We start from the raw sequence: 21872 nt of genomic DNA, 5'->3' as shown, positions 1-21872 counted from the left end.
TTTTTGATTATTTATCTTTGCTAAATGATTAACATAAAGCATAACTGCATAAGTATATAATAGTCTGAACTATAATAGTTAGTTAAGGACGTTTTAAGTTAACGACATTTTCTGTTTTAGTTAAGGACGTTTTAAGTTTAAGTTCCCATAAAGGATTTTATTTACATCCAGTGTTTCACTTAAATACATGTAGTATGATAATGTTAAAGAAGAAGACGACGACGACGACGACAACAACAACAACATAGTCCATTCGATGTTCGGTTTGGGCCATTTGCATCTAATCAACGCTCGAACACCACCCAACCAACTCAACCAAACATCACCCAAGCAACTCAACGACCCCCAACTTCCGGTCGGTGTTAATTTCAACACTAACATGTTTCCGTACATACAATATATAGGGATGCCCAACTAACAAGCCAAATTCTTTTTAAACCAACTGGGTGTTGGTTCGCCTATAAACATGCCGGTGACACAAGACGAGACAGTGCTGGAGACGCAACTCGGGCCGGTGACACGATCCGGTTTTAGCAAAGCTAAAAAAGACGGATGAGGGCACTCAAACAAAAAGAAAGATTTATGCGAACCTCGGACTAAAAAATCAACTTTGTCGTGGATACAAGACGAGTATTACACGTTTGCACTGTCGTGAATGCGATCTCGAAAGATACCGAATGTGGTAAGTATTTAAAATTAATTTTTTTTATTTTATTAGTATTTCCTTTAAAAATAATATTAATTGTTGCTAATATGTTTTATAACCCTTTTATATAGCCAGTCATATTTTGGATCACAGTCCGGGAACTTTTATTTCCCAACTAATGGGTAAAGGGGATGCATATTGAAAGAATGATTAAATATCGGGAAAATGGTTCGACATAAATGCCAAATTCCAACTCTTTCAAGAGGTTTACCAACGACGTTTTAACGGGTGGGTTAGTTGTGCGATTGATGCAGACATCATTGCGGCAACGCTGGTAGAGTACAAAGTACATAGTATTGTGGGCTCTTTATTTACATGAAGTGTTTGCAACATGTTCGTGGTCGCCCTAAGTGTGGAGTCGTAATCACTATTGGACCCGGAAGTAGCAACGACCAAAAAGGTTCAAAACACCGTCCTCGGTTGATTCAGAATCGCAGAAGTCCAATGCTAGAAACTTCAACTTATACGATGGAGATGCCTCGACTAGGCGGTAGAAGAAGTCGTGGAAAGGAGAAAGCGCTGGGGTCGTTGACAGCGGGTGCGAATGTCGAAATGAAAGAAGAATTCAACGAAATGACCAGTTAACTCGCTATATAAACGACCTTAGGAATCAGCGTTTTCAACTAATGTAACAAATATTCTCAATCCAGTAAGAACTTCGCCAGGATATTGAAAGAAAGGTAAATGGATAAAAATTACACCTTTTTGCATGAAACACCTCATCGGACAAGCCCGGGCTCTCCTGCCCAAACAAAAAGAGAACATTATTAAAAAATATAAGCTTGATAAGTAATATATTTTTTAAGTACTCTTTATGTTTTTTGGTATTTTATTTTTAATTTTAATGTAATTTTTTTATTTATTTTACTTAATGAAATTTTAATTGTTTTATTCATATTAAAAAATGAAAAAAAAATAATAATTCGGTAATGATTATAAGGGCTCCATCAACATCCTTTTTTGAAAAAAAAACCACTATGGTAACATGACGTCAAATGGCGCAAAATGCCTCCATAGAGGCCCCTTTCAATACACATGGTCTTAGGTTTTGAGATACTTCTTTTTGCATCATGCAACACCTACCAACAAAGGTCATCGTAAAGTCTAAGGCAATTTGCAAATAGTCGGGGCAACCGTTGTCCACATCAAATTTTAAAAAAACAACACTATTCAAGTCATTTAGATGAGATCAACCAAAAATTGTTTTTGGTGTGTGAACGATTGGTATGTTTATCCGATTGACGATCAAACACCTGATTATGTCCTCGATCAATGATTCGCTTCCCCATCCAACTATTCCCCATGGCCATCGATATACTTGCACATTTGGATAACCTCCCATGTCTTACATTTCTACAAACGAAGGAGTTGGTTATTTGAAATCCCACAACCATGTCGTACAAACGCCTACCAAAAACTGAATCCCAAGTCCTTTATAACACCATCACAACCACTTTGGTATTATACAATGGCCCTTCTAGAGAGTTTTGCATATTAAATGTGTCGCGGGTTTCATTGTAGAACACATTTATTCAAGACAAACAACAACATAAACCCGAATACCCTTCAACACAAAAGGGGAATACGCAAGAACGAATTCCATGTGGTCCAACGGAACTCTATGTCAACATGCATTCTACTTTGTCATTTTCGGAGACTTTATATGTATTTACGAACGTTGTTATAAAATTTTTACATGATAACGGAACATGTTATCGAGATACTCTTCCATCCTATTCCATCAAAATCAATTTTTAGGGCCCATTTGGGAAACATTGACAACTCCATGCACAAGCTCCTAACTCATGGAAGCCGCAATATATAATTCAATCTATGGCCCCTTCTACGAGATAAGTGGATCCCCATGTTCACAAACCATGCAATCTCATCAATATACTTGCACTCTTCGATCCCCATTATCCATTACGTGACAAACGGAAACTATTTGCTATGGTTGGCGTGAGATTGCATTTGTCACCAAATCGTTGGGATGTGCCTACCACATGAATTGGTTTACTAGCGAAATGGGGGCAATCTTCACTAAGACCCTTGTCTCTCCCGCTATATAAATCTGGCAATGTGGTATAATTTTCTTAATTTCCATCACATTGCTACTTGTCAGTTTGTAATGCCTCAAATAAAAAAAATTTGTTTTTGCAAGTTCAATACCAATCACTTTTTAACACCACCGGTATGCATGTACTCAATCAAATCACGTATGCCCACTACTTTACCGTTTTTATAATTCGATGAAAATCTTCTGATTAAATTTTAACTCTAACTACTCATCAATTAACACACATTCAATCCTTTATTTTGATTAAAAATCGCAAAATCTATAAACCTACTTTATTAACAAATATTTCACAAAACACGATGTATCCAATATATATGCATACACCAATATTTTAGTTATCATCCCCTCACCAAAAAAATATAACAAACCATATACACATGCGACAACACACTCGCACTAATAACTCATTAAACACCAAACATTACAAACCCATACAAGGGGATAATCTGTGCGAACCCGCGGCAACGCGCGGGCACTTTTGCTAGTTGTTAAAAATACCTAAGTATTCATTCATACTAGTGAACTGGATATGCTATTATTCATTTATTAATAAACTTTGAGTGTTTTTTGTTTTTTGGTCAGAAGTGCAGGGACTTAAGTTGAAAATGTGACAAGGGGCTAATGTGAAAAATGGTTGCTATATAACAAGGGTTCAAGATCTGATTGTTAAGTCAGTTAGCACAAGTTATTAGAGATTTCATTTTTTCATATATTCTCTCAATAATCCTCTGTATGTTTCTAGTTCAATTCATTTGTATTTTCTGTAATTGATCAACTGATAAAGATATCCAGTTGATCAAAACTTCTTGTATTGAAAGAACTTAGAGATTTCTAAGTTCTAGGGTTTGGTTGGGTGTTTTCTGGTTTGGGTGAAGATTAATAAGATTTTGTCACCGTGTTTTGCCGCCTCCATCTCTGTGTTCGTGTATGATATTGTGATTTTGTTCATATATATATATATAGTCATGTCAGAGAAAAATAATTTGTAAGCCATTTAATACTTGACCCATTGTCACATGTATGTTTGCTTGTGTATATTTAAATAAATGTTATACACTACCAATAGTCGTCTTATCATGATTCCTCAATAAAAGAACATGTATCATGAAACACTAAGTCATGTATATACCACTATGAAGCAGATACACTAAAATCCAAGTGTATGCCCCCGTTATTGTGATTTCTCAAAAGTTTTGATGTTACGCTAGTGGAAAGGTATAAGCGACAAGCCGACAAATATAACATCATTTACGGGCATAAAGTGTGATACATGAACAAAGTACATATGCAACACTGAGTCATGTATTTCATGATTTATACATGGTTTTTCTTGAATATTATAATACATCTAGTATATAATATTATAATTACTTTCGATTATTGTAAGACTAAAACAGACAAGTAACGGATTCACATATAAGGGTGGAAGAGCCCAATGCAAGCCCAGCCCTAAATGCTTTATTTTAGGTTAACCCACATGTTGAATATGCTTTTTCTATAGTTAGCCCACACATGACACAACTACAAGTAAGTGAGTAACAACAATAATTGCATATTTCAGGTGTTTTTGTTTAATTGCACAAATTCTTTCGAGGGATGCTTTCATGAATAATCTTCTTAAATCACTTACCTATTTGAGTAGGCTAATTATAAGGCATGGAAACAATCTTGAAAAAGAAGTTGTTAGATGAAATATGTGTAACGGACTGAAGTCGAATAAAATTTTATTTTTGAAAAAGAAGAGTAAAAGATTAGAATGAAAATTTAAACAAATCATCAATTCCTGAAAGTTAGTACAAAAAGAAAAAAAAAACTAGCTAGAAAAATTGCTAAATAAGCAATTTTTATGTTTTAAGTCAAAAATGAGTAAAATATAAATTTTATAATAAATTATTAAAAAATATATTGAGACAGTTAAATTTGAAATATTGATCTTGTAAAATTGTCCATGGTGTTTGATTATAATTACCACTTTCATTTAAATAGGTAAAAGGACAAAAACGCCTCTAACTTTACATTAAAAAATTAATGGTGTTAGTTAAAACTTAATTATTATTGCACCCAAATAGTTTTTTTTTATACAAAATTCAAGTATTCGATTATAACCTATTGAGTTGTTGAGCCCTAATAAAGTGAAAATAAAATAAAAACATACTAGCAACGAGTAGGGGAAGAGTCAAGTAGTCAGCTGTCGATTAATCGACCACCTAATCCACCACTGTCAGGCTTCGTCATTAGCCACCGTTGAGTCCACCTTTGACCACCAAGGTATGCTCTATTTCTTCTTAATTTTTTTTTTCAATTTATTGATGCACTAAATATAGCCATAATTTATAATTTTTATTTTAGCCCTCTAACAGTATGTTGGTTAGCTATTACAAATGTCGTTTTAGTAGTATATATTTTTGCTCGTTAAAAACATACTTTATATAAATCGTTACTAGTTAGGGCTTAAGGGTCTTTTTCTTTCAGATCAGCAGAGACTTTTAAATTCCCGGGAACGTCAATGTAACTAACTAACTTTTATGTGGGTGGGGGGGGGGGGGGTATATAATAATACATACAATTCTAGTCTTTTTAATATATAAACACATACAATTTTGAATCACATGAGAAGCAATAATAGTCCAAAATCTCATATTTTATATTTTTTTTACTCGTAACCATCCAAGAACTCCAGAGTCAATAAAAGCTTATAAAATTAAGAGTTTAGAAGTGCTAAATGCTAATGTGCTATGAGAGCATTCCTGGCTCGTATTTCATCTATAACTCTATAGTTACACTAAATGCTAATGTGCTATTGGAGCTCCCCAAGATGAAGAACTTGGTCTTATGAATCCATTATCTAACAGTTCGTCTAACTATTTCTTCAATTCGTTTCATCACTATAAGAGATAGGCTATACAAGGATCAAGCAATAGTTAACGTACCCGGTACTAATTCTATCTTAAATTCGACTTTATGCTCCGGCGGTATTCCTGATGATTCTTCTGGGAAAAAGTCGGGAAATTCGGACACAACTTACACGTCTTCTATTTTCTTCTCTTTGGGTTCTTCCGTCACGTATGCCATGAATGCTAAGCATCCTCTATGAGTCTACGCATACATTTGTTAACTTTAATCATCAAGCTAACGTGACCAACATCCTTGTCTCCAGCAATTTGGATGGTTTTACCATTTACTATACATATTTCAATTGCTTTCTTATCGCATAAGATACGGCCTTGATTATCGGATAACAAGTCCATACACAGGGAAGGGAAGATGTCAAAACCAGCTAGTGTTATAGGCAATAACTAAGCAGGTATGACATGTCCCGCTAATAAATTTTCGCTATACTTCGGGACTTTAGATATTCAGGCCAAATCACCATTGGTCGTTTCGACTATTAAAGATTTGTCAAGCTTAACTAAGGGTTCATTTAATAAACTACAAAATCTTTAATCTATAAAACTTTGGTTTGCACCAGAGTCAAACAAAACCCTAGCATAGACATTATTAACGATTAACGTATGGTTATGATGTCCAACACTCTTCATGCCATCTAGGTGTTAAGCACAAAGACTCATGTGTTTCCCTTATTGGGCTCGTTCTTGGTGTCACTACCACTAGCACCATTCCCTCTAGTTTTCTCTTTGGGCATTCTGACTAAAAATGTCCTAATTCACCACTACCATAGCAAGCTATCTTGTTCTTCCAGCAATTAGTTGTCGGATGACCAACTTGTTTGCAATTATTACAAGTGACATACACGGTTACGCGCCCCATGGCTAGTATGTCTGTAGTGTGCCCACTACAGTTCATATTATATGTAAGGATTTAAACATATGTGTGATTTTAAACTTAGAGGATTTGAACCAACTTTCATATAAATACTTTTTTGACTCTTTATAAATGGTTAAACATCCATAATTTTAAAAGAGTAAATGACTTTGTAAAAAAATTGAGTGTATCCACATTCTAAAAAGGTAAGACGTACTCACGTCGTAATGAAAGTTTAAACGTATTTACACTATAAAAAGGTTGAGTGTATTCACGTTCTAAAAAATAAAACATATCCACGTTATAAAAAGGTTAAACGCATTCACCTTTTAAATTCTTTGATTATCACTTGTCGATAACAATGACACTTGATTATGTTCCTTGACCTCTTATTGCTGGTTACTTAACTCGACTATTCAAGTTTTGGATGAATGAAAAATGAACTTTATAGTCTTCTATTTATAGTGAATTAGTGTTAGTTAACTTAACAAGTAAACATGAGATGTTACTAAAATTTGAAATGCGTCATTCTTTGTGATGACTCGTCTATTATGAGTTGACACGTGACATTCAATGTTGATTAGCCATCAGTTCACCTGTTGCTTCGCGTGTCTTTTATATTTTTATTTTAACTAAATGACTATCTGGTCCGTCAATTTTTTAAATTATCAAAATTGGAAATGGAATTTTTGGAATGATACATGCATCATTTATTATTCAATTTGTTTTGCACAATTAGCCAGACTCAATTTGTTCAATTGCTTTGGCACGCTTTTAATTAAGTTGATCGAGTTGTAAAATTAAAATTTTAATTGATTGATTCAAATCATTCTTCGTCTCAGTTTCAACTTCTCACTTTATGATTTCTGATTGAACAAAGTTATGAGATTGATCGAACACAACTGATTTCGCATGCTCTGTTAAATCATCGCTAAATAAATCTCATACAAAATCACAATATGTATTTGAATTGATCGAGCTCTTGATCGACAATCTGATAAATACATTTTTATTAAGCGAGGCTTTAGTCCTTTAATTTGTACGCTTTGCATTTATTTTTTTAATTAATCCAAGCCCTAGATTAATAATTGATCAAACAACTGAACCTTATCCTAGTCGAATTGATATTCGATTATTCTCCAACCATCAATTAATTTTAAACATTTAAAATACTAGTAACCACTTAATGAGAAGACACGTGTATACTTAACGAAGTAGTCTAGTCCACAAATTTGAATTCGAATTTTGAAAAAAACAAGACTTGGCGTTGAAGTTAAACCATTGCGTATAGTGAATCTGTCGGATAACATTCGAATTAATCAAATACAATATTGAAAACAGTTTCTCAATCCAAATATACATGTATCTATCCACACTCTCTCTATACATCCCACCGACCATTATACTCCGTGCATCACTGCTTGTACTCTCAAAACCATAATCACAACATCCATCAAATTCTTCATCTTCCCAATTTACCCTTCCACTGCCACTCACACTCACACTTTCTTCTCCGTCACCGGAATCAGAATATTCCGTCACCGTCACGTGCCTCACCGTCTCCCAACCTTCTGTTTCCCAATTTACCCTCGAGCTTGAAGCTAATTTACCAATCCTCTGTTTCGCATTGGATATGTTCATGTGGAACTCATGACTCTCAACCGTTGATTCATTTGAACTATTTGAATCCGGCCAATCAAACACGCATCTTGGCGATAATTTACATTTGTTAGTTGTGATCAACGGTGATGATGGTAAGGAACACGGTAACAGAAACGGGTGTTGTAGCAGCTGATCGCAGCTCCACCTCTCACTCGGATTCCGTTTCAAACACTTTTCTAGAAAATCACGTAAATCTTCGGGTACCCGAGATGGAATCTCGGGTACCTCATCGGAGTACCCGATTTGCCGAATCGTGTCAGCTCCCCTGTCTTGCCACGCGGGCTTCCCGGTGAGGATTTCAATCACCGTACACCCTAACGACCATACATCAGACTCTGGTCCGATATACTCGCCCCGGATGACCTCTGGGGCCATCCACTGAGGCGTCCCGCGAGTTTTTTCAACAAACTGGACGCCTAGTTCAATAGCCGACCCAAAGTCGGCTAGCTTTGCTGTATCGGGAGTATTCCCGATCAGCACATTCGTGCCCTTAACATCGCAATGAACGATGTTATGGGCGTGAATGTAGTTTAAAGCGGTGGTGATGCAGCGAGTGTATGTTCTTATATTCGCTGCATCAGCACCGCGTTTTGCCACGTCAGCTAGAGTGCCACCGGGCATATACTCCATGTGTAAGTTTCGGTATACTGATGATGACTCGACAGTCACATCGTCTCCGAGGTATGAAACGATGTATGGAGACGACAACGATTTCAATATCCGAATTTCGTTCTCCAAACACCGGCGAACGAACTTGTGGGAGTTTTGCTCGACGGATTTGACTGCGAACATAAATCCATCGTTGTCGGATTGGTCAATAGCGAGATTGACCAATCCGAATGAGCCTTTTCCGATGCAATTCCTGCGAACCCAGTTGGGTTTATGACCCGAGTGACCGAATGTTAGCATTTTATTATTTTTTTGGTTGATTAATTGGGTTGAGGGTGGGGTGGGTATATATATAGAAGGTGAATTGATGACGTAGAGGCAATGGGTGGATTTATCCTAATTTTAATTATTTTGGTCCAGGTGGAAGATACCGATGGAGGTTACTTGGCAAAGTTGGGTTCAAGCTTTCAAATTCAAGATTAGATTAAGATGTACAAGCAAAACCATGAGAACCGCTTCTTTTTATAATTTAGCCGTTTCTTTCAAACTTTCTACTTTAGTCATTGTCAACGAATATTTCAAATGATTTACCGGTTAAATTTATCATATCGAAATACACTCGTCTTATAATTTAATAAAACCATCACATAAAGTCAACGCTAGTGAATATTTAACTGAAGGTACGACAATGCGAGGAGATAAACTCGTTCAATTCAATGATCCAACTAGTAAACGTCACATACTCGTCTAATCTCTCATCATCACCTCGTGCCACTAAAACTTAATAATAGAGGTAGGAATCGGACATGGGACAAACATCGGTTGATTAAGATGATTTATATGTTACTCTTTTAATAAACTACTTTTTTATTATGGTTAGAAAATTTACGATAAATTTTAGCTTATACCGGATAAATGTTTCTCGGAAGTTCTGATAGAAAAGCAGTAAAACAATGTTTAAACACGCATCTTAAAAAAATCATGATTTAAAATAGGTACTGTAAAATTAACTATAACCAAAGAATATATATTGTAAAATGAGAGTTTATAGGAAGAAACTAATATATGTAGTTAACTAAAAACAAATTATTTTTTTGAAATTTCTGTTTTTAAAGTTAATTTTCTTGAAAGTTCTAATACTTCAAATTCTAGATGCTTGCGTCAAAAATACTCTTTATCAGTTCAAGATTTTGATAGTTTGATAAGCTTTTGCCTAAAATATATATGCTTTAGGAACGTGTCAAAGTATATTAATAAACTAGAAGGTTAGCAATTTACTAGAAGATACAAGGAACATCACTAGAAATCACCAAAACAACGGTACACCGCCAATCCTATGATGGATTTTTTACGAATTTCTTATAATACAAACAATTGATCGAGTCTTCTGGTCCTATAAGATGTTTTCAAATCTCGAATCAGTTAAGTTAAATGAGTTTTGTGAAACTCATGAAAATAAACATTTAATTCATCTTTTTACTGAAATTGACATCAACTTTTCTTCTATAAAAAAAATCAAGAACAAAGCAATAAGACAACATCGTAAACACCAAGTAAGCTACGTTTAGTCGTCTACAACTTAGCCAACATAAAAAACCTTGAAAAGCACAACCCTTCATAAACATAGACAATCAAACCAAAACAAGCGTTAAGGGCGGTTAAATTTTAGCCGCAAACTAAGATTTAACCCATGTTTTTCTGTTGACGGCTAAGATTATCATGGCTTTTAGTTGCCGGATAATATTTAGCCCGGCTTTGAACACATATTGATTCCATTGGTTGTTTTTCTTGACACAAATTATTTTTTAATATTTTTTGTGCCGGCTAAATTTAACCACATAGCTAGTTGAGATTATTAGTAGTTATATGATTGGTTAGTTTGGATATTATGATTTTAGGGGTAGTAAGACAAAATCACCTAATATTTGCTGTGCTCGTGATAGTTAGGCTTGGCCCGAATCATTGGTTAATGAGTCCGAAGTACAAAATTGATTATTAGTTTTGTTAATTAATTTGTTTAAATAAATTATTATCAAAAGCCTTAAATAATGATTTTACAACATGCATAATGAATGGTACATGAATAAGATCAACTTGGGAGGTTGAAGCGTTTGACTTTAAAGTCATTGACCTTTATCGGTGGTCAAAGGGTCTGGACAAGAGGTCCAAGAGGTAGTCAAGAAAACCAGAAGTTTATAACACATGTAGATTTGGTTTATTGTGGGCCCCACATATTGCTAACCTGGCGATTACGGTTGGTACATGTTAGTGGAAAGCTTGTACTATCAGTAGACACCGACTAATTTTAAAATCGGATAAGGCATGCAACTAGCCGCCCATGATTTGATGGTTCAATTTAATTGGTAGATTATTATCACTTCTTAGGCTATGCGTAGCGAAGGGGCTACAAATTAGGGCGTTTTGCGTCGTGTGGCGCCCAGTCAGCAAGATGTGAGAATTTGTTTTTGGGGTGTAATGGTGTAGGGGTTACAATAGTAATATAATAATAATATATACATATATATATATATATATATCTCTTACACACAAATAATAATAATAATAATAAAAACAAACAACACAACAGACATGCTGGGCGAGAAATAGAACCCGCCCCGCCCCTTTTCGCCCTAATATCGCCCGGCGGGGGGGGGGGGGGGTGTTCCTCCAACTAGTCGCCCCTTTTCGTCTGAATTATAGCCCCACTACACTCGGCCTTAGGCTATCTACAAAGCTTACACCCGATTTTTCATAGAAACATGTCTAGTTAATTTTCATATCAGATATTTGTCTATATTCCTTAATAACTCATTTTACGTTTAACACTAGCATACTCATTCTTCCCACAAACAGCCCACTATAACCCAAACAAAAATATATTTTTTATTAGATGGGTCCACCTACCTGAATTTGAAGCGCACTTGATGATATGCGTCTCCAACATGCAGAGGTAGCCCAAATGCAATATATATGCATTTGCCCCACCAATGGGGGGCACGGTGGATGTAAGGAAGAAAAACCATCCCGCATTGCGGGTGGTCTTAAAGCAATTTAGAACTTTAGGTCTTCTGATGAAACTGGTGTTAACGAAAGACCGTTGTGATAGACCTGTTAAAACAAATACAACTTTTACACGTTAAATTGTGGAAATGTTTAACGTTATGGAAACGCGTAGCGGTAGGCAGTTAAGACCAAATGCAATTTTTACGCGTTAAACATCGGAAATGTTTAACGTCTTCGAAAGTTAATAAAAAAAACAAATCTCTTATGTAAACCCAATCGTTAGAGCTATTGCATTACAAGGAGCGCGCATTACACCCAACTCCATATAGTTAACAAGCTTTCAAGGTTCGTCCTCTCGTAGTCTAATCCATACCCTTTCCAAACACACAAAATATTAATTGTTAACCTAAGCAACTCATGTGTGAGGGTTAATATGTTATATAGCATATAATATTCGGGAAATATGGTGATTAGGGACCAAAAGTTAGGTGTGTTGAGAGTTGCGACAAGACTATAAGGCATGTGGTGAGGCGATTGGGTGGATACACACATGGACCAATTTTATAAATGTTTTATGCTAACTACTCATGCCATGATAAATATATGTACCCTTTCCCTTATATGTAACTTTTGATTTGTTTTTTTAGTTATCATAACTTTAAACCTAAACCTTGAGGGTTAAAGATCTTAAAACTTTGGGGTAAAGTTATCATATAAAACAGAATAAAAATGAGAATGATGAAAAGAATTTGTAGTCATACAAAAAAACCCTTAAATATAAATAAAAAATCATAACTTAAATTTAATAAAAAAATGTAAAGAGTTACACAAGTTAAAAATCAAAAAACCATATCTTAGATGACAATTAAAACTAAAAAACCATATTTATTGAAAACAAATATCTTAGACATATAGTATTAATCTACATATCTTAGATAACAATTTATACTACAATAAACCATTATTTTTTTAATTTATCATATTTATTGAAGCGTTGGATACACAAGTTTATATGGGAAATCACTCAATAGGTGGACCGCTAGAGGTTCCGTCCAGACTTGTAGCCAACTCGGGCTACCTTAGTCAGCGGGGACCGTGTACGGTGTACCTGGCGTTACTTAGTTTGTCGTTCCAAAAAAAATAAAAAAATAGGTTCACGACTTTATAATGATTCTTAAAAGTGATGGGCATAAAAGATTTTCTTTAGGATGCGATAGGAAGGCTTAACACTAGTTTTAAGACGAAATGAATAGAATTTTCTCATATAAATAATACAAAAAAAAAAACAAACACCCCACCTCCACCCCCCACCCACCCACACAAGGGGGTAGGTTTGCAGTCTGCTTTAGAATTAAATGTAAATTTATACTAAATAAAATTAGTCCTCATTACTTCAAGATGACTACAATGCGTATAAACAATACTTGTGTTATCCCATCATATAAAAATGACAAAATGGAAAACACCTTATAATGGATTGGGGGGTCAACATCTAGAAGTTCTTAAAGGAAAGGGTTGTTCTTAGCCACATGAACAACTTAACGTTTGGCCAGCCATGTTTTGAGGTTGGTGAAACACCCAAACTCGTCCTTTTCCATAACAAGTTATCATCTAGTGGTCAAATTTGTATCATCCCTAGGTTTATAACTTGCATAGGAAATACGACAGTTAACCATCGATCGAATACGTACAGGCTTGTGTAAATGGTTGATTAATATATAACAAACATAATGTGGCGTGAAAGAGTTATTTCACATCTTGTGACAAGAAGAATTTTATCTTTGAATATTCACATGTTTTAGTGATGGAAAATTTCTTTAAGATACTCCACAATGAAATTGTTCTTAGGCAATTTATTGTGAGCTATCTAGGGTGTTAAGGGAAGGTCACCTCAACCTTTAATACCCTCAATACCGCTTTGGGTAAGTTAAAGGGGTGCCAAGGTCCAAGGACAAGGGCGGTGGCTAGCGTGTTAAAAAAATCTGAATTCAAACCATTATTCAAAATATCTGAAAATGTGAATCCTAATTATCCGAAAATTCGGATATCTGAATTCGGATTTGGATAGTGACTTTGAAACTTTTCGGATAGTTCGGATATATCTGAACTATTCAAAATAATTATTTAATTATTAAATAATAATTATTTATAAATTTTGGATAATTTCAGGATATTTTGAATAAATATTTTCAAAATAATTATTTAATTATTAAATAATAATTATTTATAAATTTTAGATAATTTCAGGATATTTTGGATAAATATTCGGATACTTTGGATAATTTTTAACTATAGTTTCGGACAACTTTCGAATGCTTTGGATAATTTTTGGTTATTTCAGATAATATTGTCGAATATTTCGAATATCCTATATATTATAAAAAGCAGTTTCCTTAAATTTTTTTATAATTACTCTTTTTTTTTCTTTCAAAGTTTAGATATCCGACTTTCAGCACCTCTTTTGATAGCCTATATCACCTTCTTCACCAAATGATGGGTGGGTCCATCTCATAACAACCCATTAAACTTTTTTTTTGGTTTTCAGTTTCATTTTATTTTTTGTTAACCTGTAATTCAGTAGTTAAGATTTAATATTTGAAAATTCAACTGTCTACGTGATAATAACTTGACGCTTTAACTACCACATAATGCTAGTTAGTCAACATCACGTATTCTCATAAGACTATGTGTAGTGGATAAGCTACAAAATGTGGCGACTTGCGACATGTGACGCACAATCAGCAAATGGTGAGTTTTTGTTTTAGAATGTAGTGGTGTTGTACCCATATATATATATATATATATATATATATATATATATATATATATATATAAAGGGGAGATTTCAATTAAGAGCCCCTTTGAGTTTTAAGAACTCGAAAAAACTTAGTGTAGCGATTTTTTTTTCGAATTTTTTTTACACATGAGTAATATATGTAAGTTACATACACGTAAAAAAATTACAGAATTTTTTACGCACCGGGTCGACTTTTTACACATGTGTAACGGACGTAAAAGTTAGTGTAACCACTTACATATTTATTCTCTCTCCTACTTTGACTTTTTTGCCAGATTTAATCTCAACCACATATTCCAATCCATTTAATTAAATGTGTGGCCTAGAATTGAGTTCTTAAGTTCTTAAAACTCAGCATGGTTCTTAAAATATCCCTCCCCTATACACACACACACACACACACACACACACACACCACGCACAAAAGAATATAATAATATTCTTCGTTTGACCGGCGACAAATTCACATTGCCTCTACCCCCCTCATATCGCCCATTTTATCGCCGGGGGAGGAGGTGCTTGTAACACCCTTGGCAAACACAACATCGTCCCGCTCTTAGGCTATCCCGCATCGGCCGTGGACAAGAGAGATCCTTGGTTCATAAGTAAATGTCCTGACTCTTCAATCACCAACGCGTTTTGGGCAACCAAAAACAAATTCGTGAGCTCTTCGTGGGCAGAGCGGACAATATTGGTGGTACGAGGGTCCGGATGTTACAGGTGATATCAAAGCCACTCTTGTGCCGTTCGGGATGATGGGACATGCCTCATCGAGGATGATGAGTCCAAAGGGGGGTTGTTTTTTTGTAACACCCTTGGCAAACACAACATCGTCCCGCTCTTAGGCTATCCCACATCAGCCGTGGAAAAGAGAGATCATTGGTTCATAAGTAAATGTCCTGCCTCTTCAATCACCAACGTGTTTTGGGCAACCAAAAACAAATTCGTGAGCTCTTCGTGGGCAGAGTGGACAATATTGATGGTACGAAGGGCCGGATGTTACAGTGCTCCTCCTTATCGGCTAAAATCGCCCCCATCTCCTCACCCACTACGCATAGCCTCATATTATCCATCGTATTGACAAATCAGTTTTTAAATTATTTCATTATATGAACATACAATTGTAAACTTGTTGTCCATACAATTATCATTATATATTATTAAACAGTTATATTTACCTTTAATTTCATTGGTGGGTTGCTTTTGTCCATCGTTTGGTATCTTTGCATTTCACACCCACCAAAAGTTTCACAATCCTCGTTATGGATGCTCTATTGCTCTAGAAGAGGAAAAAGTTGGTGATGACATTGACAAGGATCATGATTTAGAGATTATACCAAATTCGATATTTTTGGTACAAATTATCTATGAATGATGGCATCAAAATATCCTATAAAATATATTCTATCATCATCATCATCATCATCATCGTACTCAGTATATCCCACCAATAGCAAAGCTATGGTAGGGTCTGAGGAGGGTAAGATGTAGACAGCCTTACCTCTACCCCATGGGGATAGAGAGGCTATTTCCGGTGAGACCCCCGGCTCGATAGTAGTTTTGCATCAAGCCTTGGACATATTACATAAGGCACATAGCACTCAATCATCGGGACGCCGGCTGATTGGTGCATGTACCCTTGTCTTTCGGCTATCAACGCCACCACATGATGCCTGATTAACCTTCCATCACTTTTAACGTTATTTTCACAAAATTAGTAAAATAACGTCAAAATTAGTGCAATTTTACTTTTGCCCACCCGAGGGTTCACACATATATACATTATATGCGCGCACCGCAAGCAGGGCACTATAAAATATATTCTATTTACCCATATTGCTCTTGAAGTTATGCATACAATCTCAATAAAATAATTTTATCTGTTATAACTTTAGAATAATGCGAATCATCTCAATTTCTAACACCTGCAATTATCCATATACTACCTAATTATAATTTAATATAGGTTATGATACCATTATCGATGGGTGATGATAATATAAAAGGGTGTTGTCATTGGGCACTCATGGTGGTGTGATGTCAAACCACAAACATGCATGATTCCACCATATCCTCAACGCCACGACTAGTTTATAACTTTAAATATAATATAAAAAGTAGTATGGTAAGGTTAGACATGTATACTCACAACATTTGTGTGTTTTATGCATCCATTAAATTGTTTCCGTCATCATTTTACACAAGTTTAAAGCACTTCAAAGTTCAAAATGTAGAGACAGCTTGACAAACTTAGATGGTTAATAATTACTATTAAATATAAACCATGTTTTTCTATATCGTCATGTTCTTACCCAAAGACGTCTTGTTTGTTTTGCTAGGCTTACAAAAAAATTCACAAAATACACCTACTTTTTGTTTCGTTGTAGATCTCCAAAAAGGTTGGGCCAGACCGCAAATGTACTGATATACGTGTAATGTGAGAAGGCGTAGATGTACGTCTAAAACCCTTAATCTACAAGTCTTATAATAAAACAAAATAATGGATTAAATAATAAGTTTTGCGAAACATATTACATATCTTACAATCTTTACATACCAACATGTATTTAAGGCTAGTGTTTCTGACTTTCTTCCAACTAATTTCTCACACATCTTTTTTCCTTGGAAATTTGCTTTCTTGCAACTCTAGATTGATATTTACTTCCAAAAAAATATTATTTTGGAAGGATTGTTTAAATTATAAAACTTTGAATTTGAAGGCTAAAAGATTGGTGTACCTTGAGGGAACAAAGTTCTTCTTGAAGTCAAAATTGATTTATCTATATAAAACATAAAATAAAAATATATAACATTATAAGGAATGGATTCTAATCGCATTATGATAACCATGATAATACTCAAGATTGGTGGTTTTTTCACAAATAGTTGCACCAGTCTCATTTTTTATAAATACTCAAAAATGTGTAGCAAATAACGTTTCTCTTCAAATTTTATGACCCATCCCTCAAGCCATTCTTAGTACTAAAACTTTAAATTCATAGATTATGGTTGGGCTTTTAAATTTGTGCTAGTGAAAATGAAAGATGTATTAATACAGTTTGATTTATAACCACGGCAAGTTGTAAATCCATGGCCCATTTTTAAAATGGTCGGGCTTTTAGCATGGCCGAGGCCTACCAATTAGCCTGGGATGAAAAAGCTAGAGCATAAGCCTAAGAAAACCTATGGCCCATTTTTTTTAACCACGGCAATTTTATTTAACGAAATGTCTGACCCCTAACAAGACTTTAGGGAAGCCGAAACAAAAACAAGTTACACGATTACATCGTCAGTCGGGAAGTTACTTCAACTATTCTCAATGCTATGATCATTCATGATTCATCTAGTTTTCACCCATAAAAACGCTTCTTCCTTTTATGTCTTCTATATATAACCGGCCATACAAACTACGGCCCATTTTAAAAAATATATACTTCTATAAATAAATATATACGAAATTGGGCCAATATTTAGATTTGTATTTAAAGAATCAGAAATGGGGTCTGCATTCTACATGCACCGCGTGAGGTCCATTTGACCTATAAATATCTCAACCTCAATCAACGGCATAGGCTACAAATGGCTTTTTCATCTTTTGGATTTGGAAATTTTAACACATGAAATAAGGTTAGATACTTAGATGTTGACATATCGTCAATTCATCATTTATAAATTAAGTATTATATATATTGAAATTATATATTTTTTAAACTTTACTTTAGCTAATGCATGGTAAAAGTCGACGTATTTAATTATATAAATGTGAATTCGGTGAAATTTTATTACAAAAGGGAGCCACGATGCGAATTTCAGCGGGGAATTGAAGATGGGAAACCCATACTCTATTCTTGTCTCATCTAAGTTTATTCTGGTTGAGTACTTGAAGAAGCACCAAATAATTTTACTACTTTGGTTTGAAGGTATTATTATACGACCCTATCCAGAGTTTTATCACGAAATTTCCCAACAATAGCAAACATTCAAATGCCGGTTTGTAATTTTGTCTTGTGTCGTCTAGTTTTTACTAGCCGAGTTTGTTATGATAAATATTATAATCTTCGGTTTAACAAGTGGACCGGAAATATAAGACAAGTTTGAAAGTTTTTCACATGTGTATATTCGCTAAGAAAATCAATTTTGGATCGGTCAGGCCCAAAAATAGGATGGTGGATCATAATAGCCCATTTTAATGTGTGTCGGACGACTCCAACCAGCCAAAGCCCAAATCCTGAAAACAGAAGCCCAATTAGTAAGTTACTAGTTACTACTAGAGGTGCACAAATCGGGTTTTTAAATACCCGGGTTCGGGTATAGAACCGGGTTCGGTATGACCGGGTACGGGTATGATCGGGTATTGGCAGTAATCGGGTCGGGTTCGGGTAGGGTATTGTCTCTAAAAACCATACCCTATGCATCGGGTTCGGGTCGGGTATAGCACCGGGTATTCTAAAACCGGGTATTTGAATACCCTATTATCGGGTATTGAAAAAACCCTATTTACGGGTTTTTTTCCGGTATTTTTTTTATATAGATTGGATTTTTTAAAGGTTTACACTTTTTAGGGGGTATTATTCGGGTATTTTTAAGGTATTTTTCGGGTATACATCGGGTATTTGAAATACCCGGTTTCGGGTATTGGAAAACCCCGGTTTCGGGTTCGGGTATTATCGGGTGCAAATCGGGTTTTCGGGTATTACCGGGTGCAAATCGGGTTCGGTTCGGGTTCGGGTTTTAGTGCCAAAATGCATACCCTATCCGTACCCTACGGGTAGGGTCGGGTACGGGTTCGGGTATAAAAAACCCGGGTATTAGAAAAACCGGTTCCGGGTATTTGTTTCGGGTCCGGTTCCGGGTTCGGGTTTTTTGTGCACCTCTAGTTACTACTGCCTCAATCCCCAAAGGAAACGAAAACGGTCAAGCCCATACTATTTTAAGTTTGGATTCAGTTTGAAGTAAACAGAGTCATGTGACTCGTGTTTGTATCAGATTAAGCATGGATCACATTTAGCTAAATAAATAGATTGTATTTGAGTTTGGATTTAGTTTAAACGAGCTCATAAGAAATGATCCGTTGACAACTCCTATAATTGTGAAACCTTGAGGTAAATTCTTTTAAACAAAATAAAATAATTATTTATTTATTTATTTTATTCTTTTTAGATGTTATTTGTTGTTTACCAAAACCAAAAAATAAAATAACACGTATTTAGCGAGATTACATGTATGTAATCTTGTGAGCTACTTGTTTTTAACTTAAAAAAAATACTTACCTTATAATCATAATAAATATAAAAAGTTGTTTATAATCGAGAATTATGGTTCGGTTTTGGCAACCTCATTCCAAAATCGCACCATAACCAAACCAAACTGAACATGAAAACAAAACGTGTTTGATTTGCATCTGAAATTTATTAACTTAAAAGTCTGATTCATTATTTTGACAAAATTCCAACAAACAAACTCACTAATAAATGGCTAACAAAAAGTTTGAATAAAAAGATTAGTGCTCAAAATCACTATTTTGGGTTTCTTTTTCCAAGCCCAAACATCTGTAAAATCGAAAAGCAACGCAAAACCAAAGGGAACCAATAATGATGATGATGATGATAAAAGTGTTCGAAATGTCTGTCTTAGTTTGGTTTGAGCCCAAAAAGCACACACCCCAAATCAAATGTCTTTTGCTTTTATGACTTTCTTAATTTCTTTAAATACGTAACCTTCGATTTAAAAGACGACTAACCTTTCGTGGAGGAAACATATGTATGAAATGTTATGTCATTTAAACTTTTTTCAACAATTTTGTTTTGTAATACTTGATCTTTAAAGGTAAAAAGGTAGTAGAGTTGTATATGATTTTATATTAATCAAATTGTCCAAGTTTATTAGATTTTCAATTATCATTTATTTTTAATGTTCATGAGAATATACATATTAGTTCAATCAATATAAATAACTGAAGTTAATAACTTGTTTTATGCTATGTTTATAATAAAGGTGTTTAAATATATTATAAAAGCCATAAGGTAACTAATAAAGAACCTGAGACCAATTGTTTCAATGGTAGCCCTATAACTTTCTTTATGGAAGAGTTATGGGAGTAAGTGAGTTCGAATCTCGCCTTTAAGAAATTTGTTTAGATTGAGCAGGAGATTTCCTCACTTGTGGGTGTCCTTCTAAGTTCAAAGTGAGTGGATTAGGTAACCACGTTTTGTTTTTTGGACGGAAATAATGATCTATTTGACATGGTAATCTCGGATGACTAATCTCGATGCCTTTGTTGTTCAAAAAGATAGTTATACCAATAATCATTCATATTAATTTTTTTTGAACGACCAATTAAGTAACACCGGGTACTTCGTACGCGGCCCCCATTGGCTAAAGGTAGCCCGAGCCGGCCACTAGTCCGGACGGACGGAGCCCCTAGCGGTCCACCTATTGAGGGATTCACCGGATAAAACCCGACCCCCACGCCCGCCAAATGGCACGACGGTAAGGAGCCGGTAAAACCGGGTGAAATAAGGATTCGAACCCTGACATCCCTCATATCTCCCATATAAATTGGTGATAGTGAGATTACCCATCCGAGATTATGTAATTAGTGAACCTATTTAATATATATTTTTTTCCAACAAACTTATTTTCATTTAAAACTGGTTGACTAATATTTACAAGAGCAAAGGCTAAAGTTGTATGTATTTGTGTTTTCTAAAGCATGATAAATCACATATTTTGTATACCAACGATATTTGAATTAGCAGTACCAAGATATACTTAAAGTTTTTAATAAGTTTATGTTAGTACTTTTTTATACCAGAGTTTATATAGTTAGTCGTCTAATTGTATAACGATTCTTTGTACAACAGTTGGATTAGTTGTTGAAAGGTATTTCACATTTTAATTGGTCTAACCATTCTTTTTCAAGAAAGAGACCTTTTATTACATAAATGTAACCAGAAAGAATAATGTCACTACTCACTAGTTTGTCAACGTATCTTAGGTAGATCTATACGCTACATATTGGAACAATTGTCACATATTTTGTCTTTAGTATCATGGGGTCACCATTGCCACATCATTATTTGTCACACCCCATTTCTTTACCAACAATAAATTGATTTTAATTACCTTTTGACGTGAGCATGTAAAATGAAATTAGGGACAAAACGAATTCATTTGTGTGTCTAATTGTCTAAACTCGAACTCAACTCAATTATTTTGGAGATTACGAGCTCAAATTTGACCTTTTGTGTTATATG

At 34.8% G+C, this 21872-nt stretch overlaps 1 protein-coding gene across 1 annotated transcript; it reads right to left on the bottom strand.

The window, feature by feature from the left end:
• Positions 1-7751: 7751 nt before the first annotated feature.
• Positions 7752-9147, bottom strand: LOC143546091 (mitogen-activated protein kinase kinase kinase 18-like). The gene has a single exon (XM_077037831.1). The coding sequence runs from the start codon at positions 9114-9116 to the stop codon at positions 7752-7754; it is 1365 nt and encodes a 454-aa protein (XP_076893946.1). The 5' UTR covers positions 9117-9147.
• Between the last annotated feature and the right edge of the window lie 12725 nt (positions 9148-21872).

This window comes from Bidens hawaiensis, unplaced genomic scaffold, assembly GCF_021521415.1.
Source record: "Bidens hawaiensis isolate Kalapana, Puna unplaced genomic scaffold, B.hawaiensis_p1.1 tig00014205_1, whole genome shotgun sequence".
Lineage (NCBI taxonomy): Eukaryota > Viridiplantae > Streptophyta > Magnoliopsida > Asterales > Asteraceae > Bidens > Bidens hawaiensis.
Note: the sequence above shows the minus strand (reverse complement) of the source record. Positions and strands in the feature narration are given on the sequence as shown.